The sequence below is a fragment of the Molossus molossus genome, unplaced genomic scaffold (genome assembly GCF_014108415.1).
Source record: "Molossus molossus isolate mMolMol1 unplaced genomic scaffold, mMolMol1.p scaffold_m16_p_21, whole genome shotgun sequence".
In the NCBI taxonomy this organism is placed as follows: Eukaryota; Metazoa; Chordata; class Mammalia; order Chiroptera; family Molossidae; genus Molossus; species Molossus molossus.
This window is the reverse complement of record NW_023425357.1, coordinates 9915102-9935461: the sequence shown is the minus strand read 5'-3', so window position 1 is coordinate 9935461 and position 20360 is coordinate 9915102. Positions and strand designations below refer to the sequence as shown.

The following is a 20360-nucleotide window of genomic DNA, read 5'->3' as shown; positions in this document are numbered from 1 at the left end:
GACACATGGAGTGGTAGCCACCCACGCAATCCAACCCCGGCAGGGACAAACTGCAACCAAGATACGTGCCCTTAGTGGGAACTGAACCCAGGACTCTCTGGTCCACAGGCCAACGCTCTAACCGCTGAGCCAAACCAGCCAGGGTTATTATTTTTGTATATATACTGTATATATATATATACGTATATATATGCAGTATTTATACAAAAATATAAATATATATATACATATATGTGTGTGTATATATACACACACACATACATATATATTATTTTAAACCTCACGCGAGGATATGTTTTTATTGATTTGAGAGGGAGAGAGAGAGGGAAACGTCGATGTGAGAGAGAAACGTTGATTTGTTGCAATTGCCTCCCACCCGCACCCAGACCCAGGATAGAACTGCAACCTAGTATGTGCTCTGACTGGGAATCGAATCCACAACCTTTTGTTGTATGGGACAACGTTTCAACAAAATGAGCCACCCGGTCAGGTCCTGGCCTGTCCTTTTTTGAAACAGTGTTATTGAGATTGTCCATATACCCAGCAATTTAACTATTTAAGGTGTACAATTCAATGATTTTAGTAAGATCAAAGAGTTGTGCGATCATCACCACAGTCAATTTTAAAACATTTCTTAACCCAGCCCCTTTCAGCCTTAGGCAACCCTGAATATACTTTCTGTTGCTATAGATTTGCCTATTCTGGACATTTTATATAAATTGAATCATACAGCATGTGGTCTTTCATGACTGGCTTCTTTCACTTAGCATAATGTATTTGAGGTTCATTCACATTTTAGTATGTTATTTGTAATTTATTTTTTTAATGTTTTTATTGATTTTTTAGAGAGAGAGAGAAACGGTGATGTGAGAGAGAAACATCAATTGGCTGCCTCCTGCACGCCCCCCACTGGGGATCCAGCCCACAGCCGGGGCATGTGCCCTGACTGGGAATCAAACTGGGACTTCTCAGTCCATGGCTCAATCCACTGAGCCACGCCGGCCAGGCAGTAATCCATTCATTTTAATGGCTGAATAATATTCCACTGTATGGGTGTACTGCATTTAATTTATCTATTTATCAGTTGATGAAGAGTTAGGAGTTTTCACACATCTTTGTGTGGATATGTTTTCTGTTTTCTAGGATATATATGCACAGGAGTGGGATGGCTGGGTCAGATGGCAATTCTCTGTTCCACCTTCTGAGGAACCACCAGACTGGTTTCCAAAGCAGCTGCACCGTTTTACATTCTCACCAGCAGTGTGTCAGGATTCCAGCTTCTCCACAGCCTCTCCAATACTTATTATTGACTGTCTTTTTTATTATAGCCTCCCCTAGTGGGTGTGACGTGGGGTCTCACTGTGGTTTGGATTAGTATTTCCCTAACGGATGATGCTAAGTATCTTTTCCTATCACACACTTCTTTTGTATCCACTATGCAACCATATGAACTGTTAACCATTTTGCCACATTTGATTCAGATTTTTTAAATTACAGCACGAATGATGTTGTTGAAGTCCCAGTGTACCCTCTGAGTCCATCCTCTTTCCTCTCCATACCCTGCACTGAATGCTCAGCCTTCCCACACACATTGTCATACTACTGTCATACATACGTGCCCCCAGATAATTGAAGGCATTGGTTTGCAGGTTTTCAAACTTGGTATAAATGACATCGTGCTGTGTTCATTCTTCTACACTTGCCCCCCCCCCCCCCCCATGTATTAGTTTCGTAGGTCTGCTGTAGCAAAGGACCACAAACTGAGTGACTTAAACAACAGAAATGTGTGCCCTCACAATTCTGGAGACTCGGAACCCAAACTCAAGTTGTGAGCAGGGCTATGCTCCTTCTGAAGGCTCTAGGGGAGAATCCTCCCTGGCCTCTTCCTAGCTCCTGGTGTCTGCTGGCAATCCGTGGCATTCCGTGGCTTATAAACCCATCATTCCAACGTCTGTCTCCATCATCATCATCACCTGGTTTTCTCCCTGTGAATGTACCTGAGTCTGTGTCCAAATGTCCAGTCATATTGGGTTTAGATCTACCATGATTCAGCATGACCTCATCTAAATTTGGTTACACCTGCAAAACCTCTATTTCTAAATAAGGTCACATTTACAGAGGACATGAATGGGTGGGGTTGGGGCACTATTCAACCTAGTACACTCATCATTGTTTTTACAATTCATGCTTTCAGTATGTGTGTCCAGTTCATTCATTTGAACTGTGTGGGAGTGTTTTGTGAGACTATATCACAATTTATTCATCCTTTCTCCTGGTGATGGACACCTACCTTGTTTCCAGTTTTCTCCATTTCCTACAAGGCTGCAATTAACATCCTGGAACACGTCTCTTGGAGTTTCTTAGGTCAATAGTTTTCAGTCTGCCCAACAAGGTCCATTAGTGGGTTGTGAAATCAATTTAGTGGGTTGTGCAAGTAACTTTCCCTTTAATGAAATGGAATTACACAGAATGGAAGATAGTAGAGTACATGCTCCTAGTCGGGGTAAGTTACCCTGGGCAACTGTTTCGGGTGCATAATATCCCGATGCGAGCAAAAGTGTTTACAAGCCGCATCCGTGAAGGAGCCACAGGCTTGCCCTGTCAAAGGTCTGATGGATCCTACCAAAGTGCTCGCCAATGTAATTTGTCCGTTTCCACTTCCATCAGCTCTTCGTCAACACTTGGCAGAGTAAAAAAGTTTCCTATTTTCTGGAGGGGGAAACTGAGGTCGATCCAGAGAGGGCAGCAACGCAAGGACCTGGGAGGCCGACCCGGCCATCCTGAGTACAAAGACCCCGTCTCCACTTAGTCTAAGGTGCCATGTCCAACATTCCTCCAGTTAATGATTCTCGGGTTCTAAGAGATGGGGGTGGGGCCTGAACTCTCATTCTAAACTCTCTCCCCCGCCCTCCCCCTCAAAGGAATTTTGAAAATTCAGTGAGAAAATGTAATGTTTGACGTACAGGTCTCGACAGTGAGTGTTCAATCCATGCTAGCCATTACTGTTATTCTCTGATTGGAAATTCTCTAGGTAGGTGCCCGTCCGCGATGGGAACTCGTGCACGAGCAGGTGTCCGCCTGCACGTCCAGGGGCGTGGCCTGGAGCGGGGGGCGGAGAGACGGCAGCGCCACAGCGCCCCCGGTGGCCGCGCCGCGCTCCGCCGGGACTGGGCACCTGCCACCGGTAGCGCAGGTTCCGGAGAAAACCACGCCCCCGGCGCGGAACAGCCTGGTTTCCCGCAGGCCCGTAGGAACCCAGGAATTAAGTCGCCAAATTCTTGCTCACTCAGACACCTTCCACCCAAACCCTGCTCCTGAGGGACTCAGGGGTCTGACCGCGCTGTCTTCCTTCTCGGACACACAGGGATCGCACTAGCTCCCTGACCTTTCCTCCTAGGAAGTTCAGCTCATAGACCTTTAATCCCATGCCACGATCGAAACCTTCACCTGACCCAGGAGTGCTACGTCCCAGCCCCATCTCCCTGCAGAGTCCAGATAGGACCCAGACCTACCCCCGCCCCCAGCAGAAGTCCGGGTCTCCCCACCCGCCCCTCCTCCACTTCAACCTTGGGGCTCAGGCACCCTTCCCGCAACTCCCTCCCACTCAGGAATCACTTCCTACCAACAGCCACCGAAGCCACCCTATCGGCTGGCCTTTGGGGATCAAACTTCCGAACACTATCTCGAGGGAACCCAGGTGCCAGAGCCGCGGACCCCGCCCTCTTTGGGGAAGCTGGTACCTGCTGTCCCCTCCTCGGTTCTCCAGGGCCCGCCCTCACCTGATCTGGGCAGGGCCGCGCCTCTCACCGCAGCGCCCGTCCCTCCCAAGGCACCCGAGCAACCCATGGCTGCGGCTGCGTCCCCACGGGGGTGGCACTGGGGAGAGTCCCGCTCGCTAGGCCGGGCGGTGAAGCTGCTGCAACGCCTGGAGGAGCAATGCGGGGACCCCCGGCTCACCTCGGGTCCCCCGTCGCTGCGGGACTTGTTGCCCAACACCGCGAAGCTGCTGCAAGCGGTGGCCCACGCCCGGCGGGCGGCCGGCAGAGGCGGTCCCGAGAGTCCCGGGGGTGCCGAGGAATTTCTCACCATCTACCTCTCCAACCTGGAGGCCAAGAGCAGGCAGGTGGCAGCACTCCTGCCACCCCGGGGCCAAAAATGTGCCAAGGACGAGCTGTTCCGAGAGGGATCCATACTCAGGTGAGTAGTCCTTGTCGCCCCACCCCCGATAAAGGTGGGGTCACCAGGGAGGCCCAGGTCATACCCCCACCTTCCTCCCTCAGACCCGGGAGTCCAGGCCCCCAGCCCTCCTCCCTCAGACCCGGGAGTCCAGGCCCCCAGCCCTCCTCCCTCAGACCCAGGAGTCCAGGCCCCCAGCCCCTCCTCCCTCAGACCCAGGAGTGCAGACCCCTGGCCCCTCCTCCCTCAGACCAGGAGTCCAGGTCCCCTAGAAGCTCACTGGGGGGCGGTATAACACCTCTGAGAACCACTGTTCTAGATTCAATGGGTTCTAGAAACTAGGAAGCTTGGAGGCTTAGTGAGAGTCTAAGTGGGTGTTTAGAGCCACCAGGGGCCTGGCCACTATTTGAAGGAAATTCTAGCCCAGCACTCTCCACTAAAACCTAATGCAAGCCACACGTGTAGGTTTTCACTTTCTAGTAGACATAGTATTCACAATATCCAAAATATTATCATCTTAACTTGTAATCAATATAAAGCCATGATTAATGAGATCATTCACGTTTTTATTTCTTTTGCACTGTTTCTGAGACCTTATATTTCCCATTTGGAGCTGGTCCAATTTCTCAATTGGACCAGCCGCAGGTGAATAATGGCTGCATATTAGACTCTGGGAAGAAAGGCTGCTTAGAAATCGTCAGGGGTGGCCCTGTAGAAGGTATCAGGAATCCTACAGACTGGTCCAAGGAGGTTATTAATATAAAATAAGAGCCCCTTCACCAGCCGGTGTGGCTCAGTGGTTGAGCGTCCACTCAGGCACCAAGAGGTCATGGGGTTGGATTCTGATCAGGGCAAATCCCCAGTAGGGGGCGTGCAGGAGGCAGCCAATCATGTTTCTCTCTCATGGATGTTTGGATGTTTCTGTCTGTCTCTCTCGCTCTAAAAAAAAGAAAATCAATAAAAACATATTTTTAAAAAATAAAATAAGGGCCCTGGCCGGTGTTCTCAATGGTTAGAGCATCAGCCTGTACACCAGAGTCATAGGTTCAATTCCCAGCCAAGGGTATAAACCTGGGTTGCAGGTTTGATCCCCACCCTGTCTGGAGCACATGTAAGAGGCAACCAATCAATGTGTCCCTCTCCTCCTCCCTCCCTCCCTCCCTTCCACTCTCTCTAAAATTCAATGGAAAAAATATCCTCCGTTGAGGATTAACAAAAAATAATAATGTGCACTGAGTCTCAACTGTATGCTAGGTGTGCTGGGCATTTTGTGTGCTTGTAAGAATCCTTGTCACTCCCCCTCTGAGAGAGGGACTGTACTTATGCCCATTTCACAGTCGGGGAAACTGAGGCTTAGGGGGGAATAAATGAACTTGCCAAAAATTACAGAGCTGAGCATCAGAGCTACCCTCTGCTGCTTCCCACATCCCGAGTAGTACCTCAGGGAGGCAGCGGGCAGGAGAAAGCCCAGGCCACCACCCAGTGCTGCTCAAACTAGAGGCAGGCTCGGAGCACGACCTGCACACAGACACCCCGAATGCCCTCAGCGCCAGCGGTCCCTGCGGCCCGGCCCGCGAGGTGCGGCTTCTCCTCTGGGTGAGGCTTCTCCTCTGGGCCCCGTGGCTGCAGGCGGAGCCTAGGATCTGTGCACAGGAGGATGAGGATACTGGCCGCACCTCCTTTCCTTCCCAGAGGATGAAACTGAGGCTCTGAGAGGGGAGGTGTCAGGGCTGCAGCAGACCGTGTAGGAATAGACTTTGCCCTGCACCGCAGTATCAGAAAGTCTGGGGCCCCTGGGTGTTCACCGCAGAGGGTGGAGGTGTCGGAACCCCATGGTTCGGCCAGATGCTCAGAGCCTATCCCCACAGGCGACAGCTGGCCAAGCTGGCCCTTATCTTCAGCCACATGTACTCGGAGCTGAACGCACTGTTCCCTGGGGGACAGTACTGTGGACACACATACCAGCTCACCAAGACTGAAGCCCACACCTTCTGGAGAGAGCACTGTGGAGCCCGGTGAGTGAGCATCTGTCCCAGGAGCCTCTGGAGCCGCATCCTGCCCCTGCCAGGGGACCCAGGAGTCCTGGTCCCCAGCCCTTCCTCCCTCGGACCCTGAAGTCCAGGCCCCAGCTGCTTCCTTCCTAGATGTCCTCCATCCTAGGCTCCCAAAGGCCTCACCTGTACCCCTCTGGCACCCCTCTACCCAGGTGTGTGCTGCCCTGGGCTGAGTTTGAGTCTCTCCTGTACGCCTGCCACCCCATGGAGTCAGGCCCCGCCGCCCTCGCCTTGCGCTCCACCATCGACCTCACCTGCAGTGGCCACGTGTCCATCTTCGAATTTGACATCTTCACCAGACTCTTCCAGGTCAGGGAAGGCAAGGCTGGGGGCCCAGACTTGGGTCCTGTGGGTGGAGGGGGCTGGGGGCCTGGACTCCTGGGTCCTGGGGAATAAGAGTCTGGAGTCTTTTGTGTAAAAGAGAGATTCCTGAGGCCCACTGTGGTATGAGCAAGGTGGCTAGGTTCTTGGACCCTAGGAAGCACTCAGAGAGGGGGCTGTTCCATTGGCCCATCCCTGACCCACGCATCACCCTCTCCAGCCATGGCCAACACTCCTCAAGAACTGGCAGCTTCTGGCGGTTAATCACCCGGGCTACATGGCCTTCCTCACCTACGACGAGGTCCGAGAACGTCTGCAGGCCTGCAGGGACAAGCCAGGCAGGTAAAGGGCGGGCCTCAGGAGGGGGAGGCTGCCAAGGGGTCTGGGCTCTTGGTTCTGGGCTGAGGGGTAGTAGAAACCCAGACACCCTTCATAGATAACAAGAACTGAAGAACTGAGGTGCCAGAGATCCCAGAGAGTAGAAAACTCAGAGGTAGGACGTTGAGTGCGCCCCACCACCTCGCCTCTTCTCCTAAGATCTTCTGGGCCTTCCCACAAGCCAGGAGCTAAGGGGACAATACCTGGTCTGGCAAGGGGCTTGGAAACCCCGCTCCAAGATAAGTTCTGTTTCTGATAGATCAGAGCCCACGCTGTACCATTTATTAAATATTTTCATGGCAATTCTCACTCTTGCTAGGGTAGGAGACTGGGAACCAGACACCTGAGTCCTGAAATTATTTCAAGCCAGGAACTTTGAGCTGTTGGGTTCCTGCAGAGGGTTAAGAATGGAGGGACTGCCCAGCCGGTGTGGCTCAATGGTTGAGCATCAACCCATGCACCCAGAGGTCACTGGTTCGATTCCCAGTCAGGGCACATGCCCAGGTTGTGGGCCCGATCCCCAGTGGGGGGCATGCAGGAGGCAGCCAATTGATGTTCTCTCTCATCGATGTTTCTATCTCTCTCTCCCTCTCCCTTCCTTTCTCTCTAAAATCAATAAAGAAAAAGAAATAAAAAAAAATAAAAAACAAGAGTTGAGGGGCTGAGCTCCCTGGAACACCAAGAAGTCAAGGGAATAGGAGGTCAGATTCATGAGTCTTCTTCGCAGTGCTGGGGGGCAGGACCCCCAGGACAGCAAGTGTATTAGCACTTTTCCAGTTACACTGCAAACTGGTTTAAAGGGAAAGAAAAAGGGATGAATTAACACATAATTGAAGAGACCAGGTGTTTTTTTCAGGCTTCAGGCAGAGCTGGATCCAGGTGCTCACATGCGATAATCAAGAATCAAGTCCTATTCATGCCGTCTCTGCTTTCATCTGTGTTAGCTTCGTTCAGACATGGGCTCTGCTGATGGATTCTAGAATCCCCAGCTGTATACCCTACCACCTTAGTGAAGACTTAGACACTGGATCCCCAACAATGTAAGGGACTGTTGTCCCAGAAGGGACAGTGGTGACTACTCTCTCCACCCGCAACTTCCCTGTGTGTTCCTCCAGCTACATCTTCCGACCCAGCTGCACTCGCCCGGGACAGTGGGCCATCGGACACGTGACCTCAGATGGCAATATCCGGCAGACCATCCCTCAGAACAAAACCCTGTGCAAGGCACTCCTGGAAGGACAAAAGGAAGGCTTGTGAGTCCCCATCCTGGAGGGGTGAGGGTCTGCCGACTGCACTTCGCACAGGGGACATCACAAACTTGCAATACTGCAGTGTTCCAGCAGGTGGCAGATGAGGGTCTTGAGAAAGGAGCACCTTTTCTAGTTCCACAAAGCTGGGCCAGCAGCAGTTCCCAGAAGGGAGTGAAGAGTTGAGCACAACCCATGTGTGGCTCCATTCCTTGCAATTTCCCTCCGAGCTTTTGGTTCTGGGTATCCATATCGCGTTCTGGAATCCAGACTGATAGAGCAGAAGGAGAACTGGGCAAACAGCTGGGCTGGTGGTTTTCCTTCCGTAAGACTGGCAGCCCCTCTCTCTGAGAAGCTGCCTTGGGTAGGAAAGGAGGGGGGAATGGTAGGTGAGGTTCCCAAGCTCCACCCTGGACCTTTAACCAGAGCCTCCTTGGCAGTCATACGTGTATGATACAATAGGAGATACATAACTGTGCAGCCGGTTCTCCTTACCCGCGGTGGTTCTGTCCTACAAAGTCTCACTGGGTTAAGAACACTGAGCCCTTGCTCCCTGGGAAGTACAAGGTCAGGCTGCTGCAAGACTACTGGTCACATTTCTGTAACCTTTCTGTGTGTTTCTGTTTAATTATTTATTTTCTTTTTTTATTTTTATTTTGTAATCCTCACCCGAGGACATTTTTCCATTTTTTTTTGTTCAGATAGAGTGGGAGGGGGAGAGAGGAAGAGAGCGAGAGAGAGAGAGAAAGAGAGAGAGAAACATCGATGTGAAAGGGACACATCGAGTGACTACCACCCGCACGACCAATCAGAGCCAGGGACAAACTGCCACCGAGGTACGTGCCCTTAGCGGGAACCGAACCCAGGTCTCTTTGGACCGCAGGCCAACGCTCTAACCGCTGAGCCAAACCGGTCAGGGCTGTGTGTTTCTGTTTAAAGACACCTTATGTAATATAAATTATTGATTCATTAACACTGAACACACAGCCAACTTTAAACTGTGCCTGGGGCATTTTAAACAGCAAAATCACCCAAAATGTGAGAAGCGTGACATAAATAGACAGCAAAAAGGACACGGGTTTACAGTATGAGAGTTTGGAACAAGGTGGCCACGTGTGGCCTCGTTCATCCCCACCTGGCACCATCCGTGTTGGGCTCCTCATATTTTTTGCCACTGTGAGCATATCATTGAACGATCACCGAAGTCCCAGGGATATTGACTTGGGGATTATAAATACATTTGAACGCACAGGTAAATTTGCCAATACAGAATCCATGAATAATAAAAATCTATTGTGTGTGTCTGTGTGTGTGTATATATATATATACACACACACAGACACACATATTATATTGCTCTTTGACAACCGAGGAAACTGAGGCACAGAGAGTCAGAACCACTCACCCACTTCACACAGCTACTGAGCTGCCGAGCGGGGATTGAAGCCAGAGAGCTAGGCTCAAGATATGGGCCCTTCCCCACTATAATGCCCTGAGTTCCAGGTCAGATCTCCTGGAGAAGAGCACTCCAGAGTTAAAGTAAGTGTGAACAGGTTTAAGCTTCCTGCCACACACACACACACACACACACACACACACACCATCACCACCACCACCACTTCATAGTTGGGAAAAGCAAAGCCCTGCGAGGGGAGGGGACACCAGCTCCGTCCACCCCACAGCGAGGCGGCTTCCCGGGTCTGACCCTGATCCTAGCTGTTCCCTCTTATTGGGCGCTTACGTGCGGAGGAGGGTGCTGCTGTTTCGTGAGCACTGTCTTATTTCATCCTTACCACCCATTTTTACCCTAAGCGTGATTAGGTCCATTTGACAGGAGGAAAAACTGAGGCCAGAGAGGGAAAGTTGCCCAGCCCAGGACACACAGTGTGTTTGTGGGAGAGCCGCCCCTGTGTGTGGGCCCAGCTCAGACAGAGCCATCAGCTTCAGGGGACTTCTGACCCCATTGTTGGTCTAAAGGTGCAGCTGTGACCTGGGTGAGAGACCCACAGGGTGCCAAGCCTTCTTCTCGGCTGTGCTGGAGCCCAGTGCTCGGACCTGCCCGCAGCCCTGGCCCGCGTCCCTCTGTCTCTGTGTGGCCTGGGCAGTCGCCTCTCCCTCACTGGGTCTCGGTCACCAGCTATGAAGCAAGAAGTAGCTTAGGTGTCCAGGAGGGTCCTTGTAGCCACACCAGTCTAAGACTCTAGGTTTTGGTCGCTCCAGGAATCTGTGACTGAGATGCTGTCATGCTCAGGCGACATTCTGGGAGGACAAGGCCTGGATTTTGATCACTTTCCTGGTTCTCATTCATCTTGATCCATGTTCCCAGAGCTTGAGTCACCTAGGTTACGAGTACCCATCTGTGGGGGTCTGAGGAGACATGGCCCTGCCCTAGTGGTTTGAGGGGACACAGCTTGCCCTAGAGAGTGTCAATTTGAGGACAGAGGGAGAAAAATATCCCCAGGCCAGCAAGAGATTTGGAGCAACTGCTCATTCAGGAGCTCTGGGCCCCGTGATGGGGGTGGGGGAGTCGTTGTTAGTGGGGGGGGGCAGGCGGGGCCCCCTTCGTAGCCCTCTCTTCCCTCCTGCAGCTACCTCTACCCAGATGGGAAGAACCACAACCCAGACCTGACTGAGCTCTGCCACCTAGAGTCCCATGAATACATCCATGTGTCAGAGGTGAAGCCTGGGCCTGTGCCCCCTCTCCCCTGGCCCTGCCCTGCTCCCGCCCCCCCACCCCGCACCCACACTCGGCTCAGGAATTCCTTCACACCGAGTCAGGCCCTGGCATCCCCAGGGGTTTGTGCTGCCATGATGGCCATGTCACCTGAGGTGAATCACTCGGCCTCTGTTCCTTCTCTGGAAAATACAGCTCCTCCTGCCTCTTCCCCAGGGGTTTTCATGGGGATTAAACCGGGGAGTGACACTCCCAAGGTCATCAGAGCGGGGAGTGCGCTTGAGCATCCCCAGCCCTGTGTGCAGTCTGCACACTTACCCGTGGGCGGGAGAGAAATGACAAATCATTTCTTTAACTGGGAGTATATCCCACACAATATTTGGGATATACTTATAGCAAAAATGTTATTTTTTGTGTATCTGAAAGTCAGGTGTAACAGAGTGTTTTTTGCTGTTGTTTTGTTTTCTAAATCCTCACCCGAGGACATTTTTCCATTTACCTTAAGATAGAATGGGTGGGGGAGGGGAGGGGGAGAGAGAGAGAGAGAGAGGGAGAAACATTGACATGAGAGAGACACATCATTCCGCTGCCTCCCTCATGACCTCGACCAGGGCCGGGGACTGAACCACAGCCAAGGTACGTGCCCTGAACCAGATGCTCTAACCGCTGAGCCAAACTGGCCAGGGCTGTTGTTGTTTTTTTAATCCTCACCGAGGATTGATTATTTTTTTGGAGAGGAAGAGAGAGAGAGATCCCATATGTGCCCCAACTGGGGGGTCGAACCTGCCACCTACATATGTGCCCTGATCGGGAGTTGAACCCAAAACCTTTTGGTATACGGGCGACGCTCCAACCAACTGAGCCACCTGCCAGGGCGCATCCTGTCATTTTAGTTGCTAAATCTGACAACCCCGAGAGCAGTCCGCCCCAGAGAACACATCGCATAAGACCAGGTACCTGTAGGAGGCAGCAGACACATGGCCTGGACCTTGGGAGAGGGTTGGGGCTGGCGCCAAGGTTTGGGACTTCCTTTCTGTAGCCTGACCTGTATCCCCGGGGCTGTCACCACCCTTCCTGCCTCCCCATCTTCTCGCCTTCCAGGAGCAGCGGCAGCTGTACAGGGCCATGAACTCCACGTTCGAGCTCTGTAAGATCTGCGCAGAGAGCAAGAAGGATGTGATGATCAAGCCCTGTGGGCACCTGCTGTGCAGCCGCTGCCTGGACACCTGGCAGGTGGGTCTGCCCGGTCTCCCCTCTCTATGGCCCGAGGTACGTGCCCTGAACCAGATGCTCTAATCGCTGAGCCAAACCAGTGTTGTTGTTTTTTTAATCTTCACCGAGGATTATTTTTTTGGAGAGGAAGAGAGAGAGAGATCCCATATGTGCCCCAACTGGGGGGGTCGAAGCTGCCACCTACATATGTACCCTGATCGGGAGTTGAACCCAAAACCTTTTGGTATACAGGCGACGCTCCAACCAACTGAGCCCTCAAGGATCAGATGTGGAAACTGAGGCTCAGGGTCACTCAGGAGCAAGGGCCAGGAACCCACCTGTCTGTGTATCTGTCACTTTTACTTCTTCCCCGGCTACATTATTCGTGGAAAGAGCTCCTAGGTTCCCTCGGCAGGCGATCTGGGGCGGTGGCTGCCCCCTCTCAGCCTTAGCCTCAGTCTCTGGAGAAGGGAGCTGAGGGCAGGAACCTCCCAGGGCCACCGTGAGGGTCCAAACCCCGAAACCCTCAGGAAAGGCCCCCCCCCAGGGCAGGACGCTGTGGCCCAGGTGACCTCAAGCTTTCTGACTGTGACGTAAATACCTGACTTTCAGCTTTTGATTGCTGAGTCATCCATTTCAAAGACATCCATCTCCAATAAACAGATGGTCACGTGTAGGACAGCTTCTAGCTAAATGAGTAGATAAGGAACAAGGCTGCCCTCACCTTTAGAAAGCCCTGCGTCATCTGCTTAAGGGACCTATGCTTTTCCCTTTCACCTTGATTCCCGATCCTGTGCTTTGGTATTGTTTTTTTTTATTTTATTTTGTTTCCTTTATTGATTTTAGAGAGAGAGGAAGCAAGAGAGGGATAGAAACACCGATGAGAGAGAACATCGACTGGCTGCCTCCTGCACGCCCCCCACTGGGGATTAGGCCCACTACCTGGGCATGGGCCCTGATCAGGAATTGAACCTGCGACCTCTTGGTGCATGGGTCAATGCTCAACCACTGAGCCACACAGGCCAGACTATTATTGTTTTTTTAATCCTCACCCGAGGATATATTTTTTAAATTATTGATTTGAGAGAGAGAAACAAACATCAATTGGTTGCCTCCATTTCCACCAACCAGGGATCGAACCTGCAACCCAGGTATGTGCCCTGACCAAGAATTGAACCCAAAACCCTTTCTGTGTACAGGGCAATTCTCCAACCAATTGAGCCACCCTGACAGAGCCGTTTCTGTGCTTTAAATTCACCAATAAAAAGTGAACCCATGAGCCCTGGCCAGTTTGGCTCAGCGGTTAGAGCGTCCACCTGCGGTCCGGAGAGACCCGGGTTCGGTTCCCGCTAAGGGCACGAACCCCGGTTGCAGTTTGTCCCCGGCCCTGGTTGGTCGTGCGGGTGGCAGCCATTCGATGTGTCCCTTTCACATCGATGTTTCCTTCTCTCCCTCTTCCTCTCTCTCCCTCCCACTCTGTCTGTACAAAAAATGGAAAAATGTCCTCGGATGAGGATTAAAAAAAAAAAAAAAAAAGTGAACCCATGAAACCCTAAGCACCCCACTTGGCCCCTAATAAAGGCAGAGCCCAGGTCCACGCACCCGCCCCGCTTCTCTCTCTGCGACCTCGCTGTGTGGCCGTGGGTGTGACGCGTACCCTCCAGCATATGAGCGATCAATCTTGTTCTTCCAAGTTCCCTGAAGATGTTCGCTGGGGTGTATCCTGTGACCATAAGAAGGACCGCCAGGCTGCTCTGGCCACAGCGCTGGCCCCGGTGTTGGTGGGGGGATGTCTCTGGGGGCCTTCCTCCCCATAGCATCACTATCGATGGCTGGAGCCCATGCGCTGGCTCCACTGGGCTCCCCATTTGTGTGCCCCCTGGCCTCGGGCTCTGGTCCAGTTGCTGTTTCCCATCCTGCATCTTTCTCCCCTTCTCCCTCTCTCCTCCTCCCTCTCTCTCTCCCCATGGGCCTCCCTCTGTCTGTCCTCCCATCATTCTGCTGGAGATGAAGGCCCTTGTAGACCCAGGGGACTTGGAGAAGAACAGGGAGACCCTGACCTTTCCCCACCACCCCAACAGCAATCGGACAGCCACACCTGCCCCTTCTGCCGCGGCAAGATCAAGGGACAAGATGTCGTGCATATCCATCAATTCCAAGCGAAGCCAGTGGAACCCAGGGCCACTGCTGAGGACCCAAGGAACAGCAGTGACCAGAAGCACAGAGAGGAGGAGCTGGGGCAGGTAAGCAGGGCCAGGCAGGAGCTGAAACTAAAATTCCTGGGTCTGAGGGAAGAGGGCCGGGGGCCTGGACTCCTGGTCTGAGGAAGGAGGGCTGGGGGCCTGGACTCCTGGATCTGAGGGAGGAGGGCCGGGGGCCTGCACTCCTGGATCTGAGGGAGGAGGGCCGGGGGCCTGCACTCCATGTCTGAGGGAGGAGGGGCTGGGGGCCTGGACTCCAGGTCTGAGGGGGGAGGGCTGGGGGCCTGGATTCCTGGGTCTGAGGGAGGAGGGCTGGGGGCCTGGACTCCTGGGTCTGAGGGGGGAGGGCTGGGGGCCTGGACTCCTGGGTCTGAGGGAGGAGGGGCTGGGGGCCTGCACTCCAGGTCTGAGGGAGGAGGGACTGGGGGCCTGGACTCCTGGTCTGAGGGAGGAGGGCTGGGGGCCTGCACTCCAGGTCTGAGGGAGGAGGGGCTGGGGGCCTGGACTCCTGGTCTGAGGGAGGAGGGCCGGAGGCCTGGACTCCTGGTCTGAGGGAGGAGGGCTGGGGGCCTGCACTCCAGGTCTGAGGGAGGAGGGGCTGGGGGCCTGCACTCCAGGTCTGAGGGAGGAGGGGCTGGGGGCCTGCACTCCCGGGTCTGAGGGAGGAGGGGCTGGGGGCCTGGACTCCTGGGTCTGAGGGAGGAGGGGCTGGGGGCCTGGACTCCCGGGTCTGAGGGAAGAGGCTGGGGGCCTGCACTCCAGGGTCTGAGGGAGGTGGGGGCTGGTAACAGGATTCTGGGGTTCTAGGGGCCTGGACTTTGGCTTCCCTGAGGGTCTGGGGCTGTGGCTCTCTCCAATCTGAACCCTCCTGAGGGTTAGGACTCTGTCTTATTCTCCATTGTATCTCCAGTGTCTAGAACAGTGTCTGAACGCTGGGACGCCAGGCAGGAGGACATGTGGCTGAGAATGTCTCCACCCTCTGTCTCCCCAGGTGGTCCCCTCAGCTCCCCCACTGCCCCCTCACCTGGATCTGTCGCCTGAACATCCCAGAAGTAAAGGCCAGCTGCAGGTGGTGAGTCAGGCCCTGGTCTGAGATGGGCAGCTCGGGTCTCTTTAAACCACAGGGTCCCTGGTCTAGCTAGGCACTCGGGGTGCCAGGCCGCACACTCCTTCTCTGAACCGGTTTACAAGGTGGTGTGTCATCCGACATCCACACCTCTGAGGCCTGTCCTCTCGTGCTGTTCCTTACTCATTCCCCATCACTGGTTTCTGGTTCTCCTCCCTGCATCCCCGGCATGTCCTGCCCCAGGGCCTTTGCAGAATTGTTCCTGGATCTCCTTTATCCAGGCTCACTTTCTCATCCTCTCCTCAAGGAGAGCTTCGGTGACCACCCTGTTGAAAACAGTTCCCTGGTCCTTCCAAGCTCCTGCCCGCTGCATTTTCTTTTCATCACATGGCAGAGAGGACGGTTTCTATTATTTTCTGTTTTTGTTTTTTTTTTATCCTCACCCGAGGACATTTTTCCATTTTTTGCTCAGGTAGAGTGGGAGGGAGAGAGAGGAACAGAGAGAGAGAGAGAGAAACATCGATGTGAAAGGAACACATCGAGTGACTGCCACCCACACAACCGACCAGGGCTGGGGACAAACTGCAACCGAGGTACGCGCCCCTAGCGGGAACCGAACCCGGGTCTCTCAGGACTGCAGGCCGATGCTCTAACCGCTGAACCAAACCGGCCAGGGCCATTTTTCCATTTTTTGTTCAGATTGAGTGGGAGGGAGAGAGAGAGAGAGAGAAACATCGACGGGAAAGGGACACATCGAGTGGCCGCCACCCGCATGACCCAACCAGGGCCTGGGACAAACTGTAACCGAGGTACGTGCCCTTAGCAGAAACCGAACCCGGGTCTCTCTGGACCGCAGGCCGACGCTCTAACCACTGAGCCAAACTGGCCAGGGCTCTATTGTTTTCTGTAACCATCAGCAGTGTCACTGTCCTGAGGATTTAGGTCTTTGCCTTCTTCTCATTGTCCCACCAGAGTCCAGAACAGTCCCTGACACATAGTAGGTGTGCAATAAATAGATGTTGAAGGAATCAGTTGAGCTGAGTCTTCCCAACAGCCCTATAAAGTTAAAAATGTTCCTATCCTGCCCTGGCCGGTTTGGCTCAGCGGTTAGAGCATCGGCCCGTGGACCAATGAGTCGTGGGTTCGATTCCAGTCAAGGGCCTGTACCTCAGTTGCGATTCGTCCCCAGCCCTGGTTGGGGTCGTGCGGGAGGCAGCCACTCGATGTATCCCTTTCGCGTCAATGTTTCTCTCTCTCTCTCTTCCTCTCTCTCCCTCCCACTCTACTCATATCTCAGAGGAAAAAAGCCCAGGGAGGTGAGTGCAGCTGCCCAAACCCACACAGCCTAGGAGAGGAAAAGCCAGAGTTAGGGGCCTTATACTCGGCTGCTTATGTTCTAAGGGAGCTCCAGCCTTGCTCTCTCTCCCCCCACCCCGCACCTCCCCGCCAGGGTTTTCCGAGACCCTGGCACACTGCAGAGGGGCAGCTCTCCGATCTCTGCTAGCATCTCAGACTGAGTACACACAGATTCAATCAATACAGCGACTTCAAACAAACAATGCAGGAAGTCCGGTAGCATTATTCAACCACAGCAAACAAGAGAGCCAGCAGGAAGGGAGGGGGGGGTGATGGTGAGATCAGCCAGGGAAGCTAAAAACAGATCCCGACCTGCAGCCAAAAGCAAATGGAAACATTAGGAGGCACTCAGGCGGCTCCCTGAGGACAACGAGGGGGCACAGCCAGAACGGCAGGCCGAGGGGCACTGCTGGCCACATGGCCGCCCGTCCGCCTCGGCGGTGCCCTCCACCCACCTGGCATGCCCTTTCCTCTTCTCCCCAAACCCTGCCTGATCAAAGTCCAGGCGACTGCTACTCCTTCATTCTTCAAAGCACTGCAGGAGACACAGCCTGGTGATTTCCCAGCAAAGTGACTGTCATAGCGAGAATAGTTCATGTGTGTATCACTTTGCTTGATGATGACTGGCACTGCTTTGTTAAAAAATACTTCTTATGTCCGGCCGGTGTGGCTCAGTGGCTGAGCGTCGACCCATGAACCAGGAGGTCACCAGTTGAGTCCCGGTCAGGGCACCTGCCCAGGTTGTGGGCCCGATCCCCAGTGTGGGGCATGCAGGAGGCAGCCAATCGATGTTCTCTCTCATCGATGTTTCTATCTCTCTCTCCCTCTCCCTTCCCCTCTCTCTAAAGTCAATAAAGAAAAATAATTTGTTTTAATATTTCTTATTAAAGTAGAGTTGACACACAGTGTTGTCTCACTTTCAGCTGTACAATGCTGATATACCTTAATGCGGTGACCACACAAAGTCTGGTGACCATCTGTCACCATGCAAAGTGATAACAATATTATTGACTATATCCCCTGAGCGGTACCTGGCACTGCTTTTTAATGTATTCATTTAATTGTCATGACAACCCAGTGAGATGGGTACTGTTATGATCCCTGTTATACAGAGAGGACACTGAGGCTCAGAGATCTCAAGGTCACCCCACTCGAGGGTGACGGTCAGAACTGAGACCAAGGGCCCTGGCTCTAGATTCCAGAGCCCGTCCTCTACTTGTGTGGGCCTCGATTCCCTTGTCTGTAAAATGGGTGTGATGCCAGCTCCCGCCATGTGGGGCTGTGTTAATGGTCAGGTCACAGTGGTTTGCATATGATGCTCCCATACAACACATGTCTCGATCTGAGAAACCCATCTCTAGGAGGGTGCCACCATCCTTCAGCAGTACCCTGGCACCTGGCTGACCACTAGGGACCTCTCCATGCTCAGTGTCTCCACGTGGAGAATGAGGACCAGCCTGGCCTGGGCCCCACAAGTGTGTATGGGCTCAGCAAGATTGGGTATCTGTAACCTGAGTCAGATCCCCCACCCCGAACTCGCAGGAGCTCCCCAAGGCACCAAGAATTAAAGGCAACATCTTCTCCAGGGCCCACAAGACCTGAGGATCTAACCCTGTCTCTCCAATGACCTTCTACCACCATCCCACAATTCCTTTGCAGCAACGGTGGACCCTTGCTGTTTTGTTTTTGTTTTTATTCCTCACCCAAGGATATTTTTCTGTTTATCATCAGATAGAGTGGGAAGGACAGAGAGAGAGACAGAGAGAAACGTCGATGTGATAGAGCCACATTGACTGGTTGCCTCTCGCAAGACCCGACCAGGGCCAGGGATGAACAGCAACCGAGGTACGTGCCCTTGACCAGAATCAAACCCATGACTCATTGGTCCGTGGGCTGACGCTCTAACCGCTGAGCCAAACCGGCCAGGGCAAGGACCCTTGCTGTTTGAACAGGGCCAGCAAGTCCAACACCCGCCCCAGGGCCTCTCCCCATAGCCTTCTTCTTCTTTTCTTTTTTTTTTATCCTCACCTGAGGACATTTTTCCATTTTTTGTTCAGATAGAGTGGGAGGGAGAGAGAGGAAGAGAGAGAGAGAGAGAAACATTGACGTGAAGGGACACATCGAGTGGCTGCCACCCGCACGACCAACCAGGGCCGGGGACAAACTGCAACCGAGGTACGTGCCCTTAGCGGGAACCGAACCTGGGTCTGTCTGGACCGCAGGCCGACGCTCTAACCGCTGAGCCAAACCAGCCAGGGCCCCATAGCCTTCTTGTTCTCAGGCTTCTGCTCATTGTCCCCTCCTCCAAGAGGTCTTCCCCAGCGCCCCTCACGTCTGGTCACCTACACACATACACTCCCCTACTCCAGGTCTCTGAAGGACATCTAACCCTGCGACATTTCCTTCATGCACTGATTCCCCATGGTAAGCCTCTTGCTCAGTAGACTGTCAGCTCCGTGAGGAGAAAGCTTCTTTTTTTAGTCTTTCTTTTTTGTTAAGCCTCACCTGAGGATATTTTTTTCCATTCATTTTTAGAGAGACGGAGAGGGAGGGAGAGGGAGAGAGAAACATCAATGTGAGAGAGACACATTGATTGGTTGCTTCCTGCACGAGCCCCAACCGGGGCTGCGGATTGGACCTGCAACCCAGGTATGTGCCCTTGACCGGGAATCAAACCCACGATCCTTTGGTGTGTGGGCCAATGTTCTAATCATGGAGCCACATCAGCCAGGGTAGAGAAGAGAGTTTTTTGTCTGTGTGGTTCATGATCGTCTCTTCAGAGACCAGAGAAGTGCTTGACACACTATAGATGCTCAGGAAATATTTCTGGAATAAATGAATGGGCCAGAGGGATGGATGGATGGATGGATGGATGGATGGATGCATAAGTAGAGGAAGGAGGGAAGGGAGAGACAGAGAGAGGGTGTGTAAGTGGATGAATGAATGAATCAGTGGATGGGTAGATGGATGGATGATGGATGGATGATGGGTAGATGGATGGATGATGGATGGATAGGTTTGTGGGTAGGTGGATGGATTGAAGGGTGTGTGTGTGTAGATAGATGGACAAACAATTTAAAACTTCTTCCTACTTAAGCCAGAGGTGTTAGGGGAAGACAGCGTGGGCTAGAACAAGACCCTCTCATACCCTCCCTGCCCCCCACTGTGCTGCCTCTGTCCAAGCCTGTGACATAAAGCACAGTGGCAGCTCGGTTGTAACATTTCTTAATCTCCTCCTCTCCAGGAGCCTCCGGCCTTGCCCAAACTTCGGGCCCCTCTTATTTTGCCAAGAATTAGGACTCTAGCCTCAGCCTCATGGGAAATCACCCTCCGGCCCCAGGCCAGGGAAGGAGCCACAGAGTAAGTGGAGAGGGCAGCTGGGGTCCCTGACTCCTGGGTCTGAGGGAAGAGGGCATAGGGTTGGAAGGGAAACACTGGTCCTAAGAAAGTTACAGCCCCCCTTCAAACTCTCCCCGTTACAGAAACTCCTGAAGGGAAATCCACCCCTCCAGCTGCCCCTGTGGGGCCCACGGTTGCTGCCCAGGCCTGGAGGCCAGGTGAGTCCCCCTCCTGCCGAGGTTCCCTCTCTTGGCCTCCCACCGCACCCTACCTGGATTTGATATTATCCGAATCACCTCTTTTTCCGCCTCACAGGGCACCAAGATCTACTGCTAA

At 53.2% G+C, this 20360-nt stretch overlaps 1 protein-coding gene across 1 annotated transcript; it reads left to right on the top strand.

Moving 5' to 3' along the window:
- The first annotated feature begins 3844 nt into the window (after positions 1 to 3844).
- CBLC (Cbl proto-oncogene C) lies at positions 3845 to 20360 on the top strand. Its single transcript, XM_036275020.1, has 11 exons — positions 3845 to 4197; positions 6045 to 6191; positions 6383 to 6539; positions 6772 to 6893; positions 8045 to 8182; positions 10765 to 10852; positions 11952 to 12083; positions 14144 to 14305; positions 15255 to 15335; positions 20168 to 20242; positions 20340 to 20360. The coding sequence occupies exons 1-11, from the start codon at positions 3845 to 3847 to the stop codon at positions 20358 to 20360; spliced, it is 1476 nt and encodes a 491-aa protein (XP_036130913.1).

Excerpts from the sequence above, each read along its gene's own strand:
- CBLC (XM_036275020.1), top strand. The coding sequence starts at position 3,845 with ATGGCTGCGGCTGCGTCCCCACGGGGGTGGCACTGGGGAGAGTCCCGC. Across the intron at positions 10,853-11,951 it reads AATACATCCATGTGTCAGAG|GAGCAGCGGCAGCTGTACAG; the intron begins GTGAAGCCTGGG and ends CTCGCCTTCCAG. Across the intron at positions 15,336-20,167 it reads GTAAAGGCCAGCTGCAGGTG|AAACTCCTGAAGGGAAATCC; the intron begins GTGAGTCAGGCC and ends TCCCCGTTACAG.